Source organism: Pagrus pagrus (assembly GCF_965226575.1).
Source record: "Pagrus pagrus genome assembly, chromosome: 21".
NCBI lineage: Eukaryota > Metazoa > Chordata > Actinopteri > Spariformes > Sparidae > Pagrus > Pagrus pagrus.
Genome location: NC_140208.1, coordinates 11,611,588 through 11,628,867, shown reverse-complemented (window position 1 = coordinate 11,628,867; position 17,280 = coordinate 11,611,588). Strand labels below are relative to the sequence as shown.

At 38.9% G+C, this 17,280-nt stretch overlaps 2 protein-coding genes across 5 annotated transcripts; one reads left to right on the top strand and one right to left on the bottom strand.

The window, feature by feature from the left end:
- LOC311250197 (zinc-binding protein A33) lies at positions 1 to 4,189 on the top strand (the record flags this gene model as incomplete). Its single annotated transcript, XM_084341773.1, has 5 exons — positions 1 to 12; positions 177 to 272; positions 1,668 to 1,924; positions 3,202 to 3,344; positions 3,508 to 4,189. The coding sequence occupies 5 exons, from the start codon at positions 1 to 3 to the stop codon at positions 4,083 to 4,085; spliced, it is 1,086 nt and encodes a 361-aa protein (XP_084197899.1). The 3' UTR covers positions 4,086 to 4,189.
- Positions 4,190 to 7,007: 2,818 nt separating this feature from the next.
- On the bottom strand, positions 7,008 to 16,910 carry casp7 (caspase 7, apoptosis-related cysteine peptidase). 4 transcript variants are annotated; one of them, XM_084342980.1, is made up of 7 exons: positions 16,717 to 16,910; positions 16,300 to 16,423; positions 11,443 to 11,594; positions 11,227 to 11,355; positions 9,263 to 9,438; positions 8,788 to 8,926; positions 7,008 to 7,854 (listed from the first exon to the last, which is right to left on the bottom strand). In XM_084342980.1, exons 2-7 carry the CDS (start codon positions 16,416 to 16,418, stop codon positions 7,628 to 7,630), a joined length of 942 nt encoding a protein of 313 aa, XP_084199106.1. In that variant the 5' UTR covers positions 16,419 to 16,423; positions 16,717 to 16,910; the 3' UTR covers positions 7,008 to 7,627. The 4 variants fall into 4 exon arrangements, with proteins under 4 accessions (XP_084199106.1, XP_084199107.1, XP_084199108.1 ...); XM_084342981.1 differs by having other exon boundaries at positions 16,300 to 16,418; XM_084342982.1 differs by having other exon boundaries at positions 16,747 to 16,910.
- Positions 16,911 to 17,280: the final 370 nt, after the last annotated feature.

Sequence of the window (17,280 nt, the reverse complement as noted above, 5' to 3'; positions counted from 1 at the left end):
ATGTATGGCAAGGTAGGAGGGAAGGCCACAAATGAAGTAAGCACTTCAACTTTGTTTTATTGAGAAAGAAAAGCCAATGACACTATTGATCCACCAACTTTAGCTTTTGTTCCTTTTACCTGCAGTTCGTGATCTCTTTCTTTTGATTCTCTTCATGTTTTCTGCCCGTTTCAAAGGAAATGCTCTTGAAACATCAGCAGCACCTGCAGAGACAAAGAGATGCCGTCGCCTACAGGATGAAAAAGCTGGCATCTAAGCAGGTGGAGATAACAGTAAGTCCATCACAAAGTGTACTGCTGTGTATACAGATTGTTCTCTGGCATCTGTCATTCTTCTGAAAAAGCTACATGGTGGGACCACATGCTGGAAATCTTGATGGTCAGGAGTCTGTACGCCTTGTAATATTCAGGGTCAAGATGAAATTTAATAAACGTTGGCAGGGACAGAATTTGAGTGTATTAAATAAACAAACAGGATACTTGGTCCACGTTGTTACATCAGTGTCTGTTGTTCATTTTAGCCGACAGTGGTGGAACACAGAGTATGTCCTTGTGCCGCTGTGGCACATTTACCTCAAGGTTAAATGAGTTATGAAATGCACTTTTGAACAGCTCTTATTCTGCCCATCCCTTTTGCACTGCTGTGGCTTGCCATTTTCTGTGCTCTTCCATCAAAAAAAGCATTTTCTGTGCTCCACATAAAATGGGCTTGTTTTTGTTTCTTTATGTAGAATTAGTGCTCTCAACTCATTTTGTTGATATTTTAACTCTTGCGTATGGGCCTAACATAATGTGCTCGAGTCCTGAAACAATACAATTCAATTGATTTGTTTCTTGGCAGGAAATTAATCTGCAAGGAAATTCACCCGAAAATCAAAAATACATTCCATGCCACAGCCTCAAAGCGAGACTATGTCCGTTTTGAAAGAGGAAATAGGACTAGGCTTTTCTAAGTATAATAGGAATTGAAGAGCTCTGTCTGTAAAACACACCCTTTCTCAGTTGATTACACGCAGGGATTTTCCGTCTACACAGCATGACTTGGTCAGTAGCTTATGGTGGCTAATGTTAGCTCACATTAGCTAATACTTACTAATGTTGGGTAAAGTTACAAAGACGGATTGTTTTTTTTTTAATAATGGACGTCATTGAGTTAGTTTGCTGACTTTATAACTTTGCCTTACATGTGTTATTGTGACGCTGTGTTTTGGTGTTTACCATTATCATGTTTTGATGCGAGATGCAGAGTTTTGGAGATATCAGCTGTAGAGATGTCTGCTCTTCTCTTCAGTATAATTGAACCAGATAGCACCCGGCCTGTGGCGCCAAAAAATAGGCTGCAACAGCATTGTCTCTTTCCAGAAATCTTGACCCTCAAGATAATCCACAAACCTACATTTAAACAGTTTAACGTAGGATCTATTTTCTTTCCGCATCACCGTGCAGAAAGTCATTTTTAAGCAAAAATTTCACACATTTCCTGTGCCAATTTTTTTATTGAGAGGATTTACTGTTTAAGTCAATAGTTGTCAGTGGATTACAGTTTGACTGCTGTATTTGTTGCCCATGACATCGTAACAACACATGGTTCACAACTTTTCATCTGGCCATATGTCATAGCATGCTCTTACAAATTAATTTTTAACCCCCACGACCCTTCAACCTCAGCAAAAAACCAACGCAGTGAAGGAAAAAATCACAAAGAAGTATGAGGACATGAGGCGGGTTCTAGATGAGGATCTTCGGATCACACTGACTCAGCTGGACGCCGAGCACGAGGCCATAGAGAAGTTGGTGGAGGAGAGGATAGAGGACTGCTACCACCTCACACAGGAGCTGGACCAGGAGCTGTCCAACATCGGTGCCCAGGTGAAAAAACAGGAAACTGACATTCAGGTATTCAAAAGTTCTGATTTCAACCTACAGTAGGGCATTTAATCAATCTTTCTGTTTGTCTAAATCTGTTCTCTCAGTGGTACTAATCAGTTGTTATGTGTTCTTGTCGTGTCTTCTACAGAATGTTGACACAGAAAAAAGGTATGAACATATTACAGCTTTCTACGTGTGTGTGAGGTTCCATAAATAAACTTACAACAGATCTGAGGGCATCAAGACATACCAAACATTCTTCTCTTGGCAAACGGGAAACACAACAGAGAAGATTTTGAAGTTGATTCAAGTCGCGTTGTTTGTCTCGAACACCTCAGTTACCGCTCGTAGTCTGTTTCTCAATTACGGATATCTACCGATATGTTGTTTTGATAAGCAATACTTCCTTGTCCGTCAGAAGGACAAAATGAAAACAGGTTATTACGCTTAAAGCACAAACTGCAGTTTAATTCAATGATTATTAAATTCTTCCACGCCAAGGTTTTTATGGTTTAACTCAAACTAAACTACAAAACTAAAACATTAAAACATTTCAGTAAACCAGAATAACATAAACACTTGACTTTAGACAAAAATGAAAACTGAAACTATATTGTGGATTATTTAACTGAAATAAAATAAAAATGTTGTTGTCTATTAGGTCAAATTTGTCAACACAACAGTCATCATATGTTTATCGAGACTGGGATGTCTACATGACTGTGATTGTGTTTGTATTGTAATACTGTTCCTATTTCCTATTCTCTGAAAAATACCCCCATCTAAATATTATTTTCATTGTTGAATAATCTGTTGATTATTTTCAAAATGTCAGAAAATGGTTAAAAAGTCTACAAGTGATTCCTGAAGTCCAAGATGACATCCTCAAATGTCTTATCTTGTCAACAACCTGAAGATATTCAGTTTACAGAAACCAGAAAATATATTTTTAGAAGCTGGAATCAGAGGATTTAAACTTTTTTTCCTTAAAAAAGAACTCATATCAATAAATCAATTATCAAAATAGTTGCCAATTAATGTAATAGTTGACATCTAATCGATTAGTCAATGAATCATTGCAGCTCTAAATAAAACTAATTAACAGTTAACTAAACTGAAGCGAGATGTATATTAGCTGTTTCATACATATTTTCCTAATATAATGTGTTGTTATGACATTTATATAATGTGTAGCACTATCATTTTCATTTGAATATAGTGTATAGATTAGTACTTATCAATACCACTGAAATCTGTCACAACATGGATTATTGTTGCTTAAAAAACATTCTTTCAATCTGAGGTATCAACTCTTCGTCTTGTCTGAAATCAGGATATCTGAGACTCTGAAGGTGACCGACCCTGACCTGATTCAGGTGGATGACTTCAAGAACAAACAACTGCTGAGTCTCACCATCAACCTCTTGCTGTTCATCAGATCCCAGGTCCCTGTCACCAAGAAACTGTTTCAGAGCTGTGAGTTCACCCAAAATGACAGGTAGATTGACATGTGCTCCTAGCTATGTCAAGGGTTGTAATCACTGCCAAGTAGGGCATTACATTTACGTCAAGTGTCTGTAAACTCAGCTGTAAAATCTCTCACAGAAGACACTGAATGTTTCTGATGTCTCTCACACAGATGCTGCAGATGTTGTCCTTGATGCCGACACTGCCCACCCCAAGCTGATCATCTCCCCCAAAGGTGACTCAGCCACCTACACAGACACCTGGCAGGATGTACCAGAGACTCCCTCCCGCTTTGACACCACCCTAAATGTAGTCAGCCAGCAAGGCTTCAGCGAGGGCCACCAGTATTGGGAGGTGGAGGTTGGTGGGAAGACCTACTGGGAGCTGGGGCTCACCTACCCGAGCATCCCACGCAAGGGCCGCGAGGAGGACTCCTGGCTGGGCCGGGGCAAAGAGTCTTGGTGTGTGGAATACTTTAATGGAGACTACACAGCCTGGCACGGTGGCGTCCAGCATGAGCTGCCTCTGCTGGCAGGAAAGTCGTTCACTCGAATTGGGGTGTTCTGCAGCTTCCCCGGGGGTTTGGTGTGCTTCGTAGGAGCTGATACCATGACCACCCTCCACTGCTTCTGCACTGGGACCTTCACTGACAACCTGCATCAAGCATTGTGTCCTGGTCACGACAACGAAGGCACAAACTGGAAGTCCCTTAAGATCTGCGACGCCTCCCGATCGGCTCCTGTTCTCTGAGGTGGGGCGGGAAGGATGGGGCAGAAACGATCAGGAATGTGCTGAGGGCCATGCGCATCGCCTGATCTGACATTCTTAACTCGTAACACAACATCAGCTCTGGGTGCTTTGCGTGTCAGGCTAAATTTGCCTGAAGGAATTTTTAGTGTTTCTATTTTAGATCCACAGGTCATGCATCTTATTTTCAGTCCATGTTGTCTTCTTTATAGTCAACACACAAAAGGTAACATGACCTTCATACTGTAGCATAGCATTTATTTTTATTAGGTTGTTTATTTATTAATGCTCTGATTAATCAGAATACCCAGATGAGGGGTTGCAAAAGACAGTAGATGAGTGGGTGGAAAAAGTAAGTCTTTTAAGTGGCAACATACTTGTATGATTAACTCATTGTTGGTCTTTTTCTTTTTCTTGATATTTGCTTAAATCAAATCAAATCTGCAAATCTGCAAAGCAAATATCAAATCTTGATTTGATATTTGCTTAACATAACAAAATATAGAAAACAGCCAACCTAATCCTTAAACTGTTGACAGAAAGCTGAAGATATTAGCCTGGATGACTGAAAATCAAACCTGACAGTGAGTGTATTAGGTATGTTTTTACAAAAAAATCTAAACAGCGAAGGTTTTTGTGTTCCTAAAAGGTAACACCTTACAGTAAGGATACATTATTTAACATTAGTTAGTGCAGCAATACACATTACCTAACAATTAAGTAACAAACATTTGTTAACAGTTGCTTAATGAATGCTTATTACTACATTAACTGTTAATAACATCTATATAATGCATTGAATGTATAATTAATATTTTAGTTAACATACAGTAACAACATTAGTAAATTATTACAACAGTAGTCATCTGTTACTTAACTTTTAGTGAATGCTTATTACAGCATTAACTAATGTTAATCAATGTACCCATATTGTAAAGTTGATGAAAACCATGTTACAAACGTCTTCCTTGTCTTAAAAACAGCAGTGTTTCAATCTGTGTTTACAAATGTGCAAGAAAAATGACACACAACTCGTTACACAATAAATTCTTCATGTTTAATACAATAAAATGTTTACAATAAGCATTCCTCTGTTTTTGTTAAGTTATTTAAACAAGGTATTGCCCCAAATAAAAAATAAAAAATTGGGCCAGATTATACTTTCAATGTAATTCATTCATTCATTCATTTTTCCAAATCTTTTCAAATATATTCCTGAGGACAACAGCATTTAACACCGGAAAGCATTTAAAATTTTACCCATAAAAATAAAATTTTCCCTTCTTCAATTCCATTCCAAAACAAGTGGAGCAAACACTCCTTTCAGCACAGGTTGGGCACCACATCACTGATCAGAGATCCATGTGTCGACAGGATTCAAGAGTTGTGGCTGTATTGAACAAGTGCACTGGTTGTAGAATGGGACATGTCTTTAACTTAAGCCAGTATTGATTACACTTTGGCATTTATAAATAATATGAAAGAGTGTAATTAAAAAAAAAAAAAAAAAATGATAAAAAAAATACAAGGAGTGAAACGGGAAAAATAGAGTGACAAATTAAAGCTATTGCTGAACCTTTCCCCTAAGTTACTGACACATGCAATCATGTGAACAATGTAAAAACATTGCAGCAACAGTGAGAGTGTATTGCGGACATGTGGATTGTGTATGTTCAGACTTGTCACCACCAGTAATAGCTGCCTCTGTGATTGACAGACTTTAGGACCATAACACAGCGAAATTGCAGAAACAGACTTAGTGTAAGTTGTAATGACCTTCAGCAAATGTCTATCATATTCAAAATATGTATCTTAGATTTCACCATATAACTCAATTATACGTTCTATAACCTAAATTATTACATTATTGTTTTTAAAAAACTCGGTGCACTAAGTGCTTAAAATAATGTATAAAAGCAATTCATATGTTTTTTATTTTGAAATTTGGGATTTTAAATCTTTCTAAATCAAAAATCTATTTAAAAAAAAAAACAATAGGAAGACCTTGCTGGGTAGTTCTTACAGTGTAGTGTATGTAATGACAATATACAACACTAATATACAGTGAAAGGATGTGGCATTTGTGCTTTGGGCCCTCGTCCAGCTTTACAATATGATATTTCCCAAATTTATGACACAGTTTTTGACATTCTTCAGTTCTTTCTGGTGTAAAAATCCTACAGCATGTATCCTATTATCTATCAAAGGTATCAAAGTGGAATGTCTAACTTTAAAGATTAAAAAAGGGAAATTCATAAACTGATTTGTTGGACCCTGACTAATAAGACGAGTGCGTAATTTTGATCATGTGCAAATACATGAACTTCACTCGCTCTCGGTTGAACAACGTGCAAGTGAAGTCTCCAACATCACGCTGAGAAATCTGGCAAATTGCAAATAATCCTTGGTGGACTATATACTACGCATTTGACCTGAAATCTCATATAACTAAGCACTACACAGCAAAAGATCACACCTTCCTAGCCTTACGTATATGACAGTCTTTAACATTACATTTACCCACTTCATGGGACATTAAAGAACCTGAGGATGCCAGCGTGCTGCTACCAACTTAAACTTGCTAGGAAGGCTGAGACACTGAGCCTTTGGCAAAAAGCACCGTCACATGTCTCTGCTCAGAGGAGTGTTGTCTTTTTGTTTAGTCGCTTATTTTGGACAATTGACAGCTGAAAACATTAAAACACAGATAGCTGAAAATGATCTGATCCATTTTCCAGATGTTGTTTTTCCCATCTCACCATACGTCTCTCCTATAGCAATCGCAATCACTCTATTCAGGATTTCTATTGACTGGCTGGTGCATCTCGAAAGACCCCTCACTTGCGTCGTTTTTGCAAAATCATATAAAACAAATCAAAGGATAGGATTGATTCAAGAAGGCTATTAAAAAAATTACCTGTCACGTGGTTTCCAATTTATTTTACTGTGTAATAGTGAGTATTGTATACTGTCTTAATGTATTAGAGTGTGTTTGACTGGTTTATCTGTTCCTGGAGAGACTTCTCTCAGAACATCGAATGTCAATTATTCAGTCATGCAATATATCCAAGAACCAAGTTTAGCCTGAAGACTTCTGTCCACTCTAATCAGTTCCTTTCAACGTCTACTGCAAATGCTGGGAAAATGGAGGGACACATATTCAGATATGATTCCCCGAGCCCACAAAAACTGGCAGCAAATTTTCCGGGCTGGTAGAATAACATGGATATTTCACAATGCCTGTCAAAAAAATAGAGATCAGATCAAATGTGACGCCATTATTCTGAAGAATAACCTGAAGAAGAAGAAGTTTCACCATCAACACATGAACGAGGAGTGCCACTGTAAATATTTTAACGGAGTTGCTTGTTTTCGGGCCCAACTACACATGCAAAATGTCATATGTGCTCCAAATGTGCAGTGTCCTGCTGGGCCTGAGTCATCCCTGAAGGCTTTGACCGCATCGTCGCTACCTGAAACAGTCCAGTCAGTCAGTCAGTCAGTCAGTCAGTGGTCTCATATAGTACGGTCAGTTAGGCTGGCGGTCAGTTGAAATAAAGTTCTTTTGTCAGCATAGAGACCACGCAGGGAATCTGCTTCTTCTCACTGAAGCGGGGGTCTTCAGACCAGGACTCAAAGCTGGTGGCCACCATGTAGTTGACCCGCGTAAGGATCTGCATTATCTCCAGTTGCTTGCCAAACTCATTGAGGACGTTGCAGAGCGCCTGGACAAACCAGGAGCCACGCCCAGGGTTCCTCCATGAGTAATATCCTGAAAATCAGCATGAGTCAGCAGTGAAACTGACGTGTCTTATCACTGATGCATCCTGCACAGGTTACAGATACCAAAAATGCTTTCACTTCATTTATGTCAATGATATGCACCGATCAGCCACAACATTTAAACCACTGATGGGTGAAGGGAGTAACATTGATTGTCTCGTTACAATGCAACATTCAGCTGGAAAACCTTGGGTCCTGGCTCTCATGGTGAAGCCACAATGAATCAGAATTGACTCTAACGATTTGAGGCATGCCAACAGGACCTTTTGGAGGTGTCCTGTGGTGTCCCTTGATGGGATTGTGGTCTGGGAAATTTGGCAGCCAGCGCCTTGCCCTTTGTCCTTTTCCTTGGGCCCTTTCTGAGCAGTTTTTGCAGTATAGTCTCGCTAGGGTGGGCAACTGGGAAGTACAGTTGTCATGAGGAAGTGTTTTTGGGCCCAAATCCAATTTCTATATAGCACACAGAAAACAATTGCCACTAGTTTGCTGGTGTCATGGCAGCTAATTAGCTAACTAACTAACCTTGCATTGTTATTGATGATTCGTGCATGACAGCCCTGCATGTTTGATGTATTTCCGCCCTTTGATGGCATTCTGCTTACAGAAATGCCACCAATGAAAACTGATGACATATGAGGGTCTTGAAGGGTTTTCCTATTCCATAAGGGGAGATTTCAGCTACTACCTCTTGTTACTCTGTTCTGAGGGGCAAGGGGGCACTCAAACAAGAGGGGTAGAGGTAAAGATTGGAAATGGTACTGTGTCTTTGTTTGCAACAATGTTTGGTTGGATTGTGCATGTCAAAGTGGCATCTACATGATGCAGAACATTGCTTTGTAACAAGATGATTGATGTTATAGACTTCACCTGTCTGCGGTTTCAATGTTGTGGCTGATACTTTTAAATGAAAACTGTGGTTTACCTGGCACAGTGGAGTAGGCAAACAGGAAATCTGCCTCTACAGGGATCTTATGTCTTGGATTAGCATCTGTCTCCAGGGTATCGTTTGGTGGACCTGAATCTGTCTGTATACCATCATCAAATTCGGAACCCCGACAAGCCTGGTGAAGTAAATGAAATGACATTTCATTGTGATCCTGAGTAGCTTTCTCAACGATGACCTGGTGAAGCAATTAAAAATTAACTTTTTTTAAAAGCTGAGATGGGCAAATCTCATCATTTTACACAATAACTATCATCTGTCCGTGGGGAGCTACTGAAAGCTATTTTAATCCATCTTCTGAACAAAGACAACCCTCAATGTTAAATTTTTTGGGGTCCATTTGGATCCCAAGTGGTGAACTTCAAATCTAAAAGTTAACTAACAACTATAACATTGTTGCTACAGTTTTCATACCACACTGTCATGAAAAATTAACGTCTTTAGGACTTCGTACCTGGATGAAGAAGAGTTTTGGCTTTCCAACTAAGCTTTTGCACATGTCCCCCCTGAACATTGAGGTCATGGTCTTGATGGGCATGGCTCCGTCTGTTCCGTAGATCATGCCCTCCTCGCCATGGCTTAGCAGGATACAGGCGAAACACGAGCTGTCACTATGGTCTTCCTCCGAGGCTGACCCATACACACACAAACAAAACTCAACTCTTAGCTCGGCTCAGGCCTCAATAAATTTCTAAATTACTGAGCAATATCAGCAGCTGGTCCAGTCTGGAGCTGATTTTAGTCCTTCAGATTCTTGAGGTTGCAGCTGAATTATAAACTTAATTTTGAGTAACTGAGAATTAATCACGGTTAATTCCAAATCTTAAAATATTACAGTAATAGTTTAAAATATGCAGTTTCTTGATAGTTTCCTCAGAGGAATACTCAGAAGAATAACTATAACCCTCAGCATGTCGCTTGACACAATCACACAGCGATGTTCATCCCTTTAGGGGTGTAATTTGCTAAGAAATTTCTATGGCAAATTGCCAATGACATATATTTTGTGTGTCAACTTGACATGTTAGCTGGAGGGTTGCACTGGGGAAAGTGCTGACGTGCTGATTAAGCTTCATGCCAATCAGATCTTGATATTTCTTGTGTAATAATGGGAAATTCTGGCCAGATACTGATACCAAAATAATTATGATTTATCCGAAGGGGACCATAAATAGCTGTACCAAATTCCATGGCATCTAAACTGTAGTTGTAAGGGAATCCTTCTTTGGGCACAATGTTGAATCAAGATGTGTTCAAACTACACAGAAAAGCAGCCTTTAAAATGTATCATATCTTCCGCAGGGCATATGACCTGAGAAGTGACTTGTACATCTTGTAAGGAAATCCAGCCAGTGGACCTGCACGTTCCTGGATCAGTGGCACCACAAATATGAACTGGTGGCCACTTGAGTAGGGTTAATGTAATTACTTTTACAACAGCACCTCCTGCTGTCTCACCTGGCAGTTTCAAGAAACAAGCATAGTCATGAAGAGCCTTGAATGTAACTTTATCATGTACATCACGCAAGTTAACGGGGAATCCATTTCACATAACACTTCTGTATATGTATGAACTTGATAGCTAATCTACAGTAAAACAATCTTTCCGTCGGGCAATGAGATTCTTACCTTCAAATCAAAGAACACATTCCCTCCATCAATAAAATAGTGAAACTAAGATTAAGATTACTATTCCAAAAACTATACTATATCATTACTCTCAATTGCCCGTTTATAAGATACACCTGACTTAAATTAAAGGAGTCGAATCCAAAAGCCTGGCTACAAATCTTACCTAGACATATAAAAAGTCTGTAGCTGTGGTGATGCTGAATTGTATTGTGTTATACTGAGAGGTGTTTATCCGTGTCTAGACAAAGACTAGACTGTGTTTCCATCTAATCGTCAAGTGAGTTTGAAGCAAACTTTTAAAATTTCACAAAAAGGCAAAAACCACCTCAAGCAAGCTAGAAAATTAGTTTTAGTGATCAAATTATTGCCATTTCCATTAACCATCTTATGTCATGCTTCAAAATAATCATAGAAATATGTTGAGGAAACCACAGACAAAGTTACACGATACAACTGAACAGCACCACAAACTAAAGCCTCTTTCATGACCACAAGTCTAAAATAAGTTTAACAAAAGCTAAAGGTAGGATTCATTGCAGGACAGGATTTGGATTAGACTGCATTCGTTTTGGCTTTGTGTACCTGGGCCAATAAATGTTTATGCCGTGACTAGACGCGAGGATGAGTGTATGAGAAAAGAAACCTGGCATTCAGAAAAATCTTCCACGGTGTTTCCAAAAGGTTTCTCTATATAGTTTAACAGTCTTATGTCCCTCCAAGAAAGAACAATCAAACTGTGAGTGTTTTTAGCATCGACACAGTATGAAGAAGGATTTCACTACTTACCCTCTCTGAGAAGACGCTCCATCTTCTCACATGTCTGATCATTGTAGATGAAGACATCGAAGCCCAGGCTCTTGAAGCATTTGAACAGCTCACCGGCGTCTCGGTCTGTGCCGTTGCGTACATTCATCCCTGCCAAGACAATCTGTTTAGAATACACTCTACTTGTATAGTAAATTGCATTAGGTACACAATGTGCTTGTGACACAACTGCCTTACCTGTCTTCTCATCAAAGTTTTTGTTGTTGATGATGATACACTTGCCCACTCGCTGGTGGCTCATCTTATACTGGAATGTTGGTGAAACAATTCTGTAATGGCTTTCAGAAGAGTAGTCCTGCTCCCGCGTCTGTCCATCCTTATTCTTCTTACTAACAAAATAAGAAAGAAACAGAATATCAAGGATAGTTAACACCTCATGGCAGCATTGTTTAGAAGTCAACCTTTCCCCCAAACACCTGAAAGACTATCAACTTTTAAGCTGTACCTAATGCAGAATGTTTTAAGTTCAGTTGGTCAATTGAACAATTGAACAACTGCTACCTGTGTGCTACTTGTACTGTTATAAAGGCTGGAATCACCTGCCACAAAAGCTTGATGAGAGAGACCCATTTAGTTGTATTTAAGGCTTTTAGGTTGTAGTAATTCCTATTTACAAATGTTATTTATAAATGTCATTCCAATGTTAATTGGTAAGAAGGGTTTGCAAAAAAGAAGTAACAAAATGCTGTACAATAGTTCAACCAGACAGACAATTAAAAGGGCAGAAAGAGACAAAGAAACCTATGAGCAAAAGTTAAATAGGGATATGAATATGGTAAGCTTTGCATCAAAATCTGTGCAGATTTCAACAGAAACAGGTTCCTGTTTCAGGTTCAAGTACACAGTAATGCCTATAACAAACTGGATTTAACAGGCGTGTTACTAGCAAAGCTATTCTTAAAACTTGAAACAGAGTGTCAGTCTAGGGTTAGCACTGTTGGAAGTGGATCTTGGAATCTCAGTTGATCATACTATAGCCTGACAAATCTCATTTGAAACTCCTTCAACCAAACCCATTGAGTAGACGACAAAAGGCCCAGAGAAAAATGGTATTCCAAAATATTTAGAGCCCAACGGCACTGTTGGGGTTTTGTGGAGCAGAAAACAAATTCAAAATTGTAGGTTATTTGGAGGAAAAATGGTTACAGCAGTAAAACACAGACTGAAAGGTAGTTTTAATCATTTCACTATTCTTCAAAACTATTCCAAAAGTAAATAATACATTTGGTGTCTAAATTAAACTGTTTTTATCTATGTCAAAATAACCATTGTTAAAGGAAAGGAAAAAAGCATCAATATAAAAGGCAATTTGAAACATTTGAACAGGATTGCAAACAATACAGACAAATCACATCTAAAACAATATTCCTACATTACTGTCTTTTAGACCCAACAACACACATAAACATATTAATAATAATAATAATAATAAGACCAAGCCAAACCTAGACCCTTTGATGTTACAAGTAAAAATAAAAACCTTCTTATCTTCAAGTCAGCCCATCAGCGCAGTTAAAACTTCAGTACAATCTCTTACCTTACACGGCCGTGTCTTGTAGGCAAAAAGTTTTCAAGAAAATATTCTTGAATCTTACAAAACATGACAGTATCTTTTAAGCCAAAACGTTCCTAAAAATAGCAGTTCCCTCAATGTCAAGGAAAACTTACATTAAACTGAAAACACTCGGAACCACTTACTCATCAATCAAAGAGTACATACATTCTCAAATAAGGCATTAATGTCACAGCCAAATTTGGTCGCAGTAATCCAACGTCTGGTCAAAGAAGAAACTAGAACATTTTTGCTTAACGTGGGTATTAAAAAATCGTAACCGCATCAATGTAGATTGAGCGAGAGGAAAACTTCCAACCGTGCCAATTCTCACAGACCTGTCATATTTCCATTCTTCAAAAGATCCATCCAGATAGCTAAGCCAACAGTTGCCCATTGGGGCTTCGAAAATCCAGGCTTGTTCCAGAAGAGCCTAGTCATCAACTTACTCAAGCACAGGAACAATACACAGCAATGCGCACTAACAGTCTCATACACTCACAGGCAGCCCAGCCATATTCTAATAAACATGTGATCCAGAACTTTTTGAGCCCCCCTCCCACCTCCAAATTGTGCCAACATACCGTACCAAACAATTGCGCGAGGGTGGGCAAAGAGCTGCAACTCTGTTTTCCTGTGGGCTGGGCATGGCAGAAAGAGGAGCAGGCAGGATGACGGATGAAGAGGAATATGAGGCGGCTGTGTCCGTCTTACCTGGGTTCGTCATTAAGCGCTACGCCACTCTGCATCTGAAATGCGTTGGTTTTGTCTCGTTTCTTTTCTTTTCCCCCAAAAGAGTACGTTTCTCCAGACCTGGCAGCTTATTTTTTGGCTGTGTGCTAGGATACTGACATGCTCTCTGTACTGGATGGACACCTGACTGGGCTGAGGTGCTGAGGACAGGGGCGGCGCACTGTGAGCCCCCTGAGTCAGCAGCCTCGCCACCACACCAGTGCTTTCTAAAGGCCTATTCACACATGGCCCCAGCGCCTCGCTCCCTGCTGAGGTCAGACAGGGCAACAAGTTGCTCCTCTGCTGACAGGCACATAATCCACCTGTACCGACATACATGATGAGGCACTCACATACTGTGAGTGCCTCATCACCTCAACTTAGAAGGGGTACAACTGAAAAACACTGATCATTAAGAAATAACCGCTTTGCTCAACATCTTAACACACTACAAATAACCAAAGGGATGTTAATCATTCTAATTTCTGCCTTTAGGGCTTCAACTAACAATAATTTTTCTTGTTGTAATCTGTCGATTATTTTCTTGATTAATCAGTTAGAAATTGTTATTTTTAGCCTGTAAATTGTCAGGAAATGGTGAAAAATGTCAGTGTTCGCCAGTCAAAGATGAAATCTTTAAATAACTTGTTTTGTCCACAACCTAGAGATATTCAGATTACTGTCATAGAAGAGTAAAGAAACCAGACAACATTCACAATTAGGAAGTTGAAATTGAAGATTTTTTACTTTTTTTTCTCTTAAAAAAAAAAAATCACTCAAACCGAATTTCAGGGCTGCAACTAAAGATTATTTTCATTATCGATAAATCTGACGATTTTCACGTATAACTGACTAATTGATTAGTCTTTAAAATGTCAAAAATTGTGAAAAATGCAGATCACGATTTCGAAGAGCCCAAAGTGACATCTATAAATGTAATGTTTTGTCCAACCAACAGTCCAAAACCCAAAAGACAGATGAAAAGGCATGACAGGCCTGACTTAAGCGGCAGCACCACAGTTGTTTGGTAATGCTTTCTCCCAATGATAAAGACATACAAGTACTGTAGATAAGGTGGTGTCAGTTTTACATAACACATAACACATAAAAATGGTGGTTATGTTTGCTATCAAGCACCCATGACAAAGTGGCAAAACACATAGCATTCAGCAGATTAAGCATACAGCAACATTAAATGCTTACTACACTATTGTGTTTTGTCTTGAAACAAATCAGCCTGCTTTAAAAATCACTTTAATTGGTTTAAAATCTGAAATTGAGGAAAGTTATATTTCTTATATTATGTTCTTTTTAAAATAACAAAAAACATTAAAAACTGTCCATTTTTATCCTGACAGTTTGGGGTAAAAATTCTAAATGCCACACAGGCTTTTTGTCCAATCACCAGTGTCTGGGAGAAACACAGCTGACATTCCCCCTCTACAAAGGCTCGCAGTGCCACCTTGTGCATCAGACTGGAATAAACAGAGGCTACTCCCTCATGTGAGTCAGTGTCACACTTTTTACACTGTATAAGACACTGTCAAAGGGCCCATACTCAATGATGTCATGCTGAATATCCCTGATTTAAGTCTCTGCTGGAGAACAACCTAATTGTGAGCAGCCACTTGAGGAATGACTTCAGAACCAAAATTGAGTTTAAGATTGCTTTCACGTGCCTCGACTTATTACAGTAAGTGGGCTATCCAAAACTGGGTTGCAGTGTCAAATCAAGGGAAATACATTTTATCATTGTAAAAGTTTTGATTGGTTGAGGCATAAGCGGAACCAGTGCCACAATCTCTTCTCACTGTAACGTGTATCGTTACACAAGGTCATGCTCATTTAGTTTATTTTGAGCACAGCATTAGTTTCACTGCAAGCTTTAGCTGCATAACACATACGCCATGTGTATCTGGTTATAAGGATGCACAATAGGAAATTCTCAGGTGATACGATTAGATAATTTCACATTTTTGTCTTTTAGAAATAAGTTTATAACCTGTTGCTGTAGTGTATGCACCTGATGGTAAGAAAGGCTAAGATGTAGTATTGAGAGACAGATGATTTAATATATGTTAGCACCAAAAGATTTGTTGTGCTTGTTCTTCTTGCCGTCCTTTTTCTTCTGTGTGTTTCATCTCTATTTATATTTATATCTTATTATATCTTTCAACTATTTTCAGTATTGTTTACTGTTTTGCACAGCACATTCCTTGTATGTGAAAACTTACTTGTCAGTAAAAAAGATTCTGATTCTGAGTGTGTAGATGCAATGCTTGTGCATGAAAGCAATTAGGCTTCATATTCTCGTCTGTATTTATCTGACATCATTTCACTGCTGCCGATAAATAGCCAATTATAAGAAATTCCCAATTTCTTGCATCTGTAACTGGTTGTGCACAGATTATCCAATACCCCACAAATGAATTAGAACAAATGGTAAAATGGCATCAGCAGCAATGAACAACAAAAACTAAATCAAAAACACAACAGTTTTAATAGGAGCCCTTCCTTGTTGTGATGAACCTCGTGTAGTGAGATAACACAGTTCTCATAAACTAGGTTGAGTGGGGAGGGAATAATAATGAAACTGAAAGTAATAGTAAAATATGAACAAAGGATCTACTAAAGTGAACTTGAACACGAATGGCCCACATATATGATTTTCACCTCACGGATTTAAGGGATTTCACTTTGCAGATACAGTACATTATATAATGTAACAATGTAAACCAGTAGTAAATCACCTCCCAAAAAGCAGAAATCTTCCTCTGCGGTCAGGTTTGGCGTCTGTTTCGTCTCCAGACAGCTTCCCTTCATCAACTTCACCTACAAGTTCAGTTGGTCCAACAGGTTTTCCAGCCATCTGTACTTAAACCACACATTTAGCATTTTAGCTTCACTTTACGTTACATTATACTGTTGCTACATTACTGCTATGGCTAACGTGAACATGACTATTTCCTTATCCTCCATCACTGCTACGTCAACACTACTCGGTTTTAAACCAGTATAAACATTTATTTACCATTAAGAGCTAGTTTAGTCGCCAGTTTAATACTTTTAATTATGAAATCAAACGCGTCACCTAGCTACATGTCCAATTCGCATATAAGTTAGTTAGCCAAAACTCGTCGGCGAAAAAGTTACTGTTGTCAACTTACTGTCGTGCGGTTACTTCGGCGTGAACTTACACTCTGTTGTTCGTGTATTCTGCAATGACAGCTCCGCGACTCCACACAAGTTTCCTGCAGTTTGTTTCTCTCTCTCCACAGTTTTCACCGAGTTTCTGTTCCGCAGAAAACTTGAGAAAGCGAAAGTATCTTCACATCGAAGTGTTGACAGTTAGGAGCGTAACTACGTCACAGCGCTGCGTCACTCAGGTTCAGGTCTGCCACGTTTAATATTCATGTAAGACCATTACAGTCACATTTAAGTCAGTCCCCCCTTCTTATCTTGACACCACTTGTGACTTGACTTGAAAAATGAGTTTATACTTAGTTTATACTTTATACTCTGGTACATTACCATCACATTAATCTATAAGCAGACTGTATAATGTCCAAGCCATACAATATTTACTCCAGGATCTCTCATTCTAATGGATCTCACGGTGTTGTGACACACAAAGGTGCAACTGAGGCAAATGTAGACAATCCGTATCCATAAAATGTAAATAATTCCCCCAGAAGTCAAGGCACATTGCTTTGTCAAGGTCTTTGTTATAG

Coding starts and splice junctions, on each gene's coding strand:
- casp7 (XM_084342980.1), bottom strand. CDS start 16,418: ATGGCTGGAAAACCTGTTGGACCAACTGAACTTGTAGGTGAAGTTGAT. Junction 11,595..16,299: donor AGATTTCTGCTTTTTGGGAG/GTGATTTACTAC, acceptor TTATTTTGTTAG/TAAGAAGAATAAGGATGGAC. Junction 9,439..11,226: donor GGAGCGTCTTCTCAGAGAGG/GTAAGTAGTGAA, acceptor TGTATGGGTCAG/CCTCGGAGGAAGACCATAGT.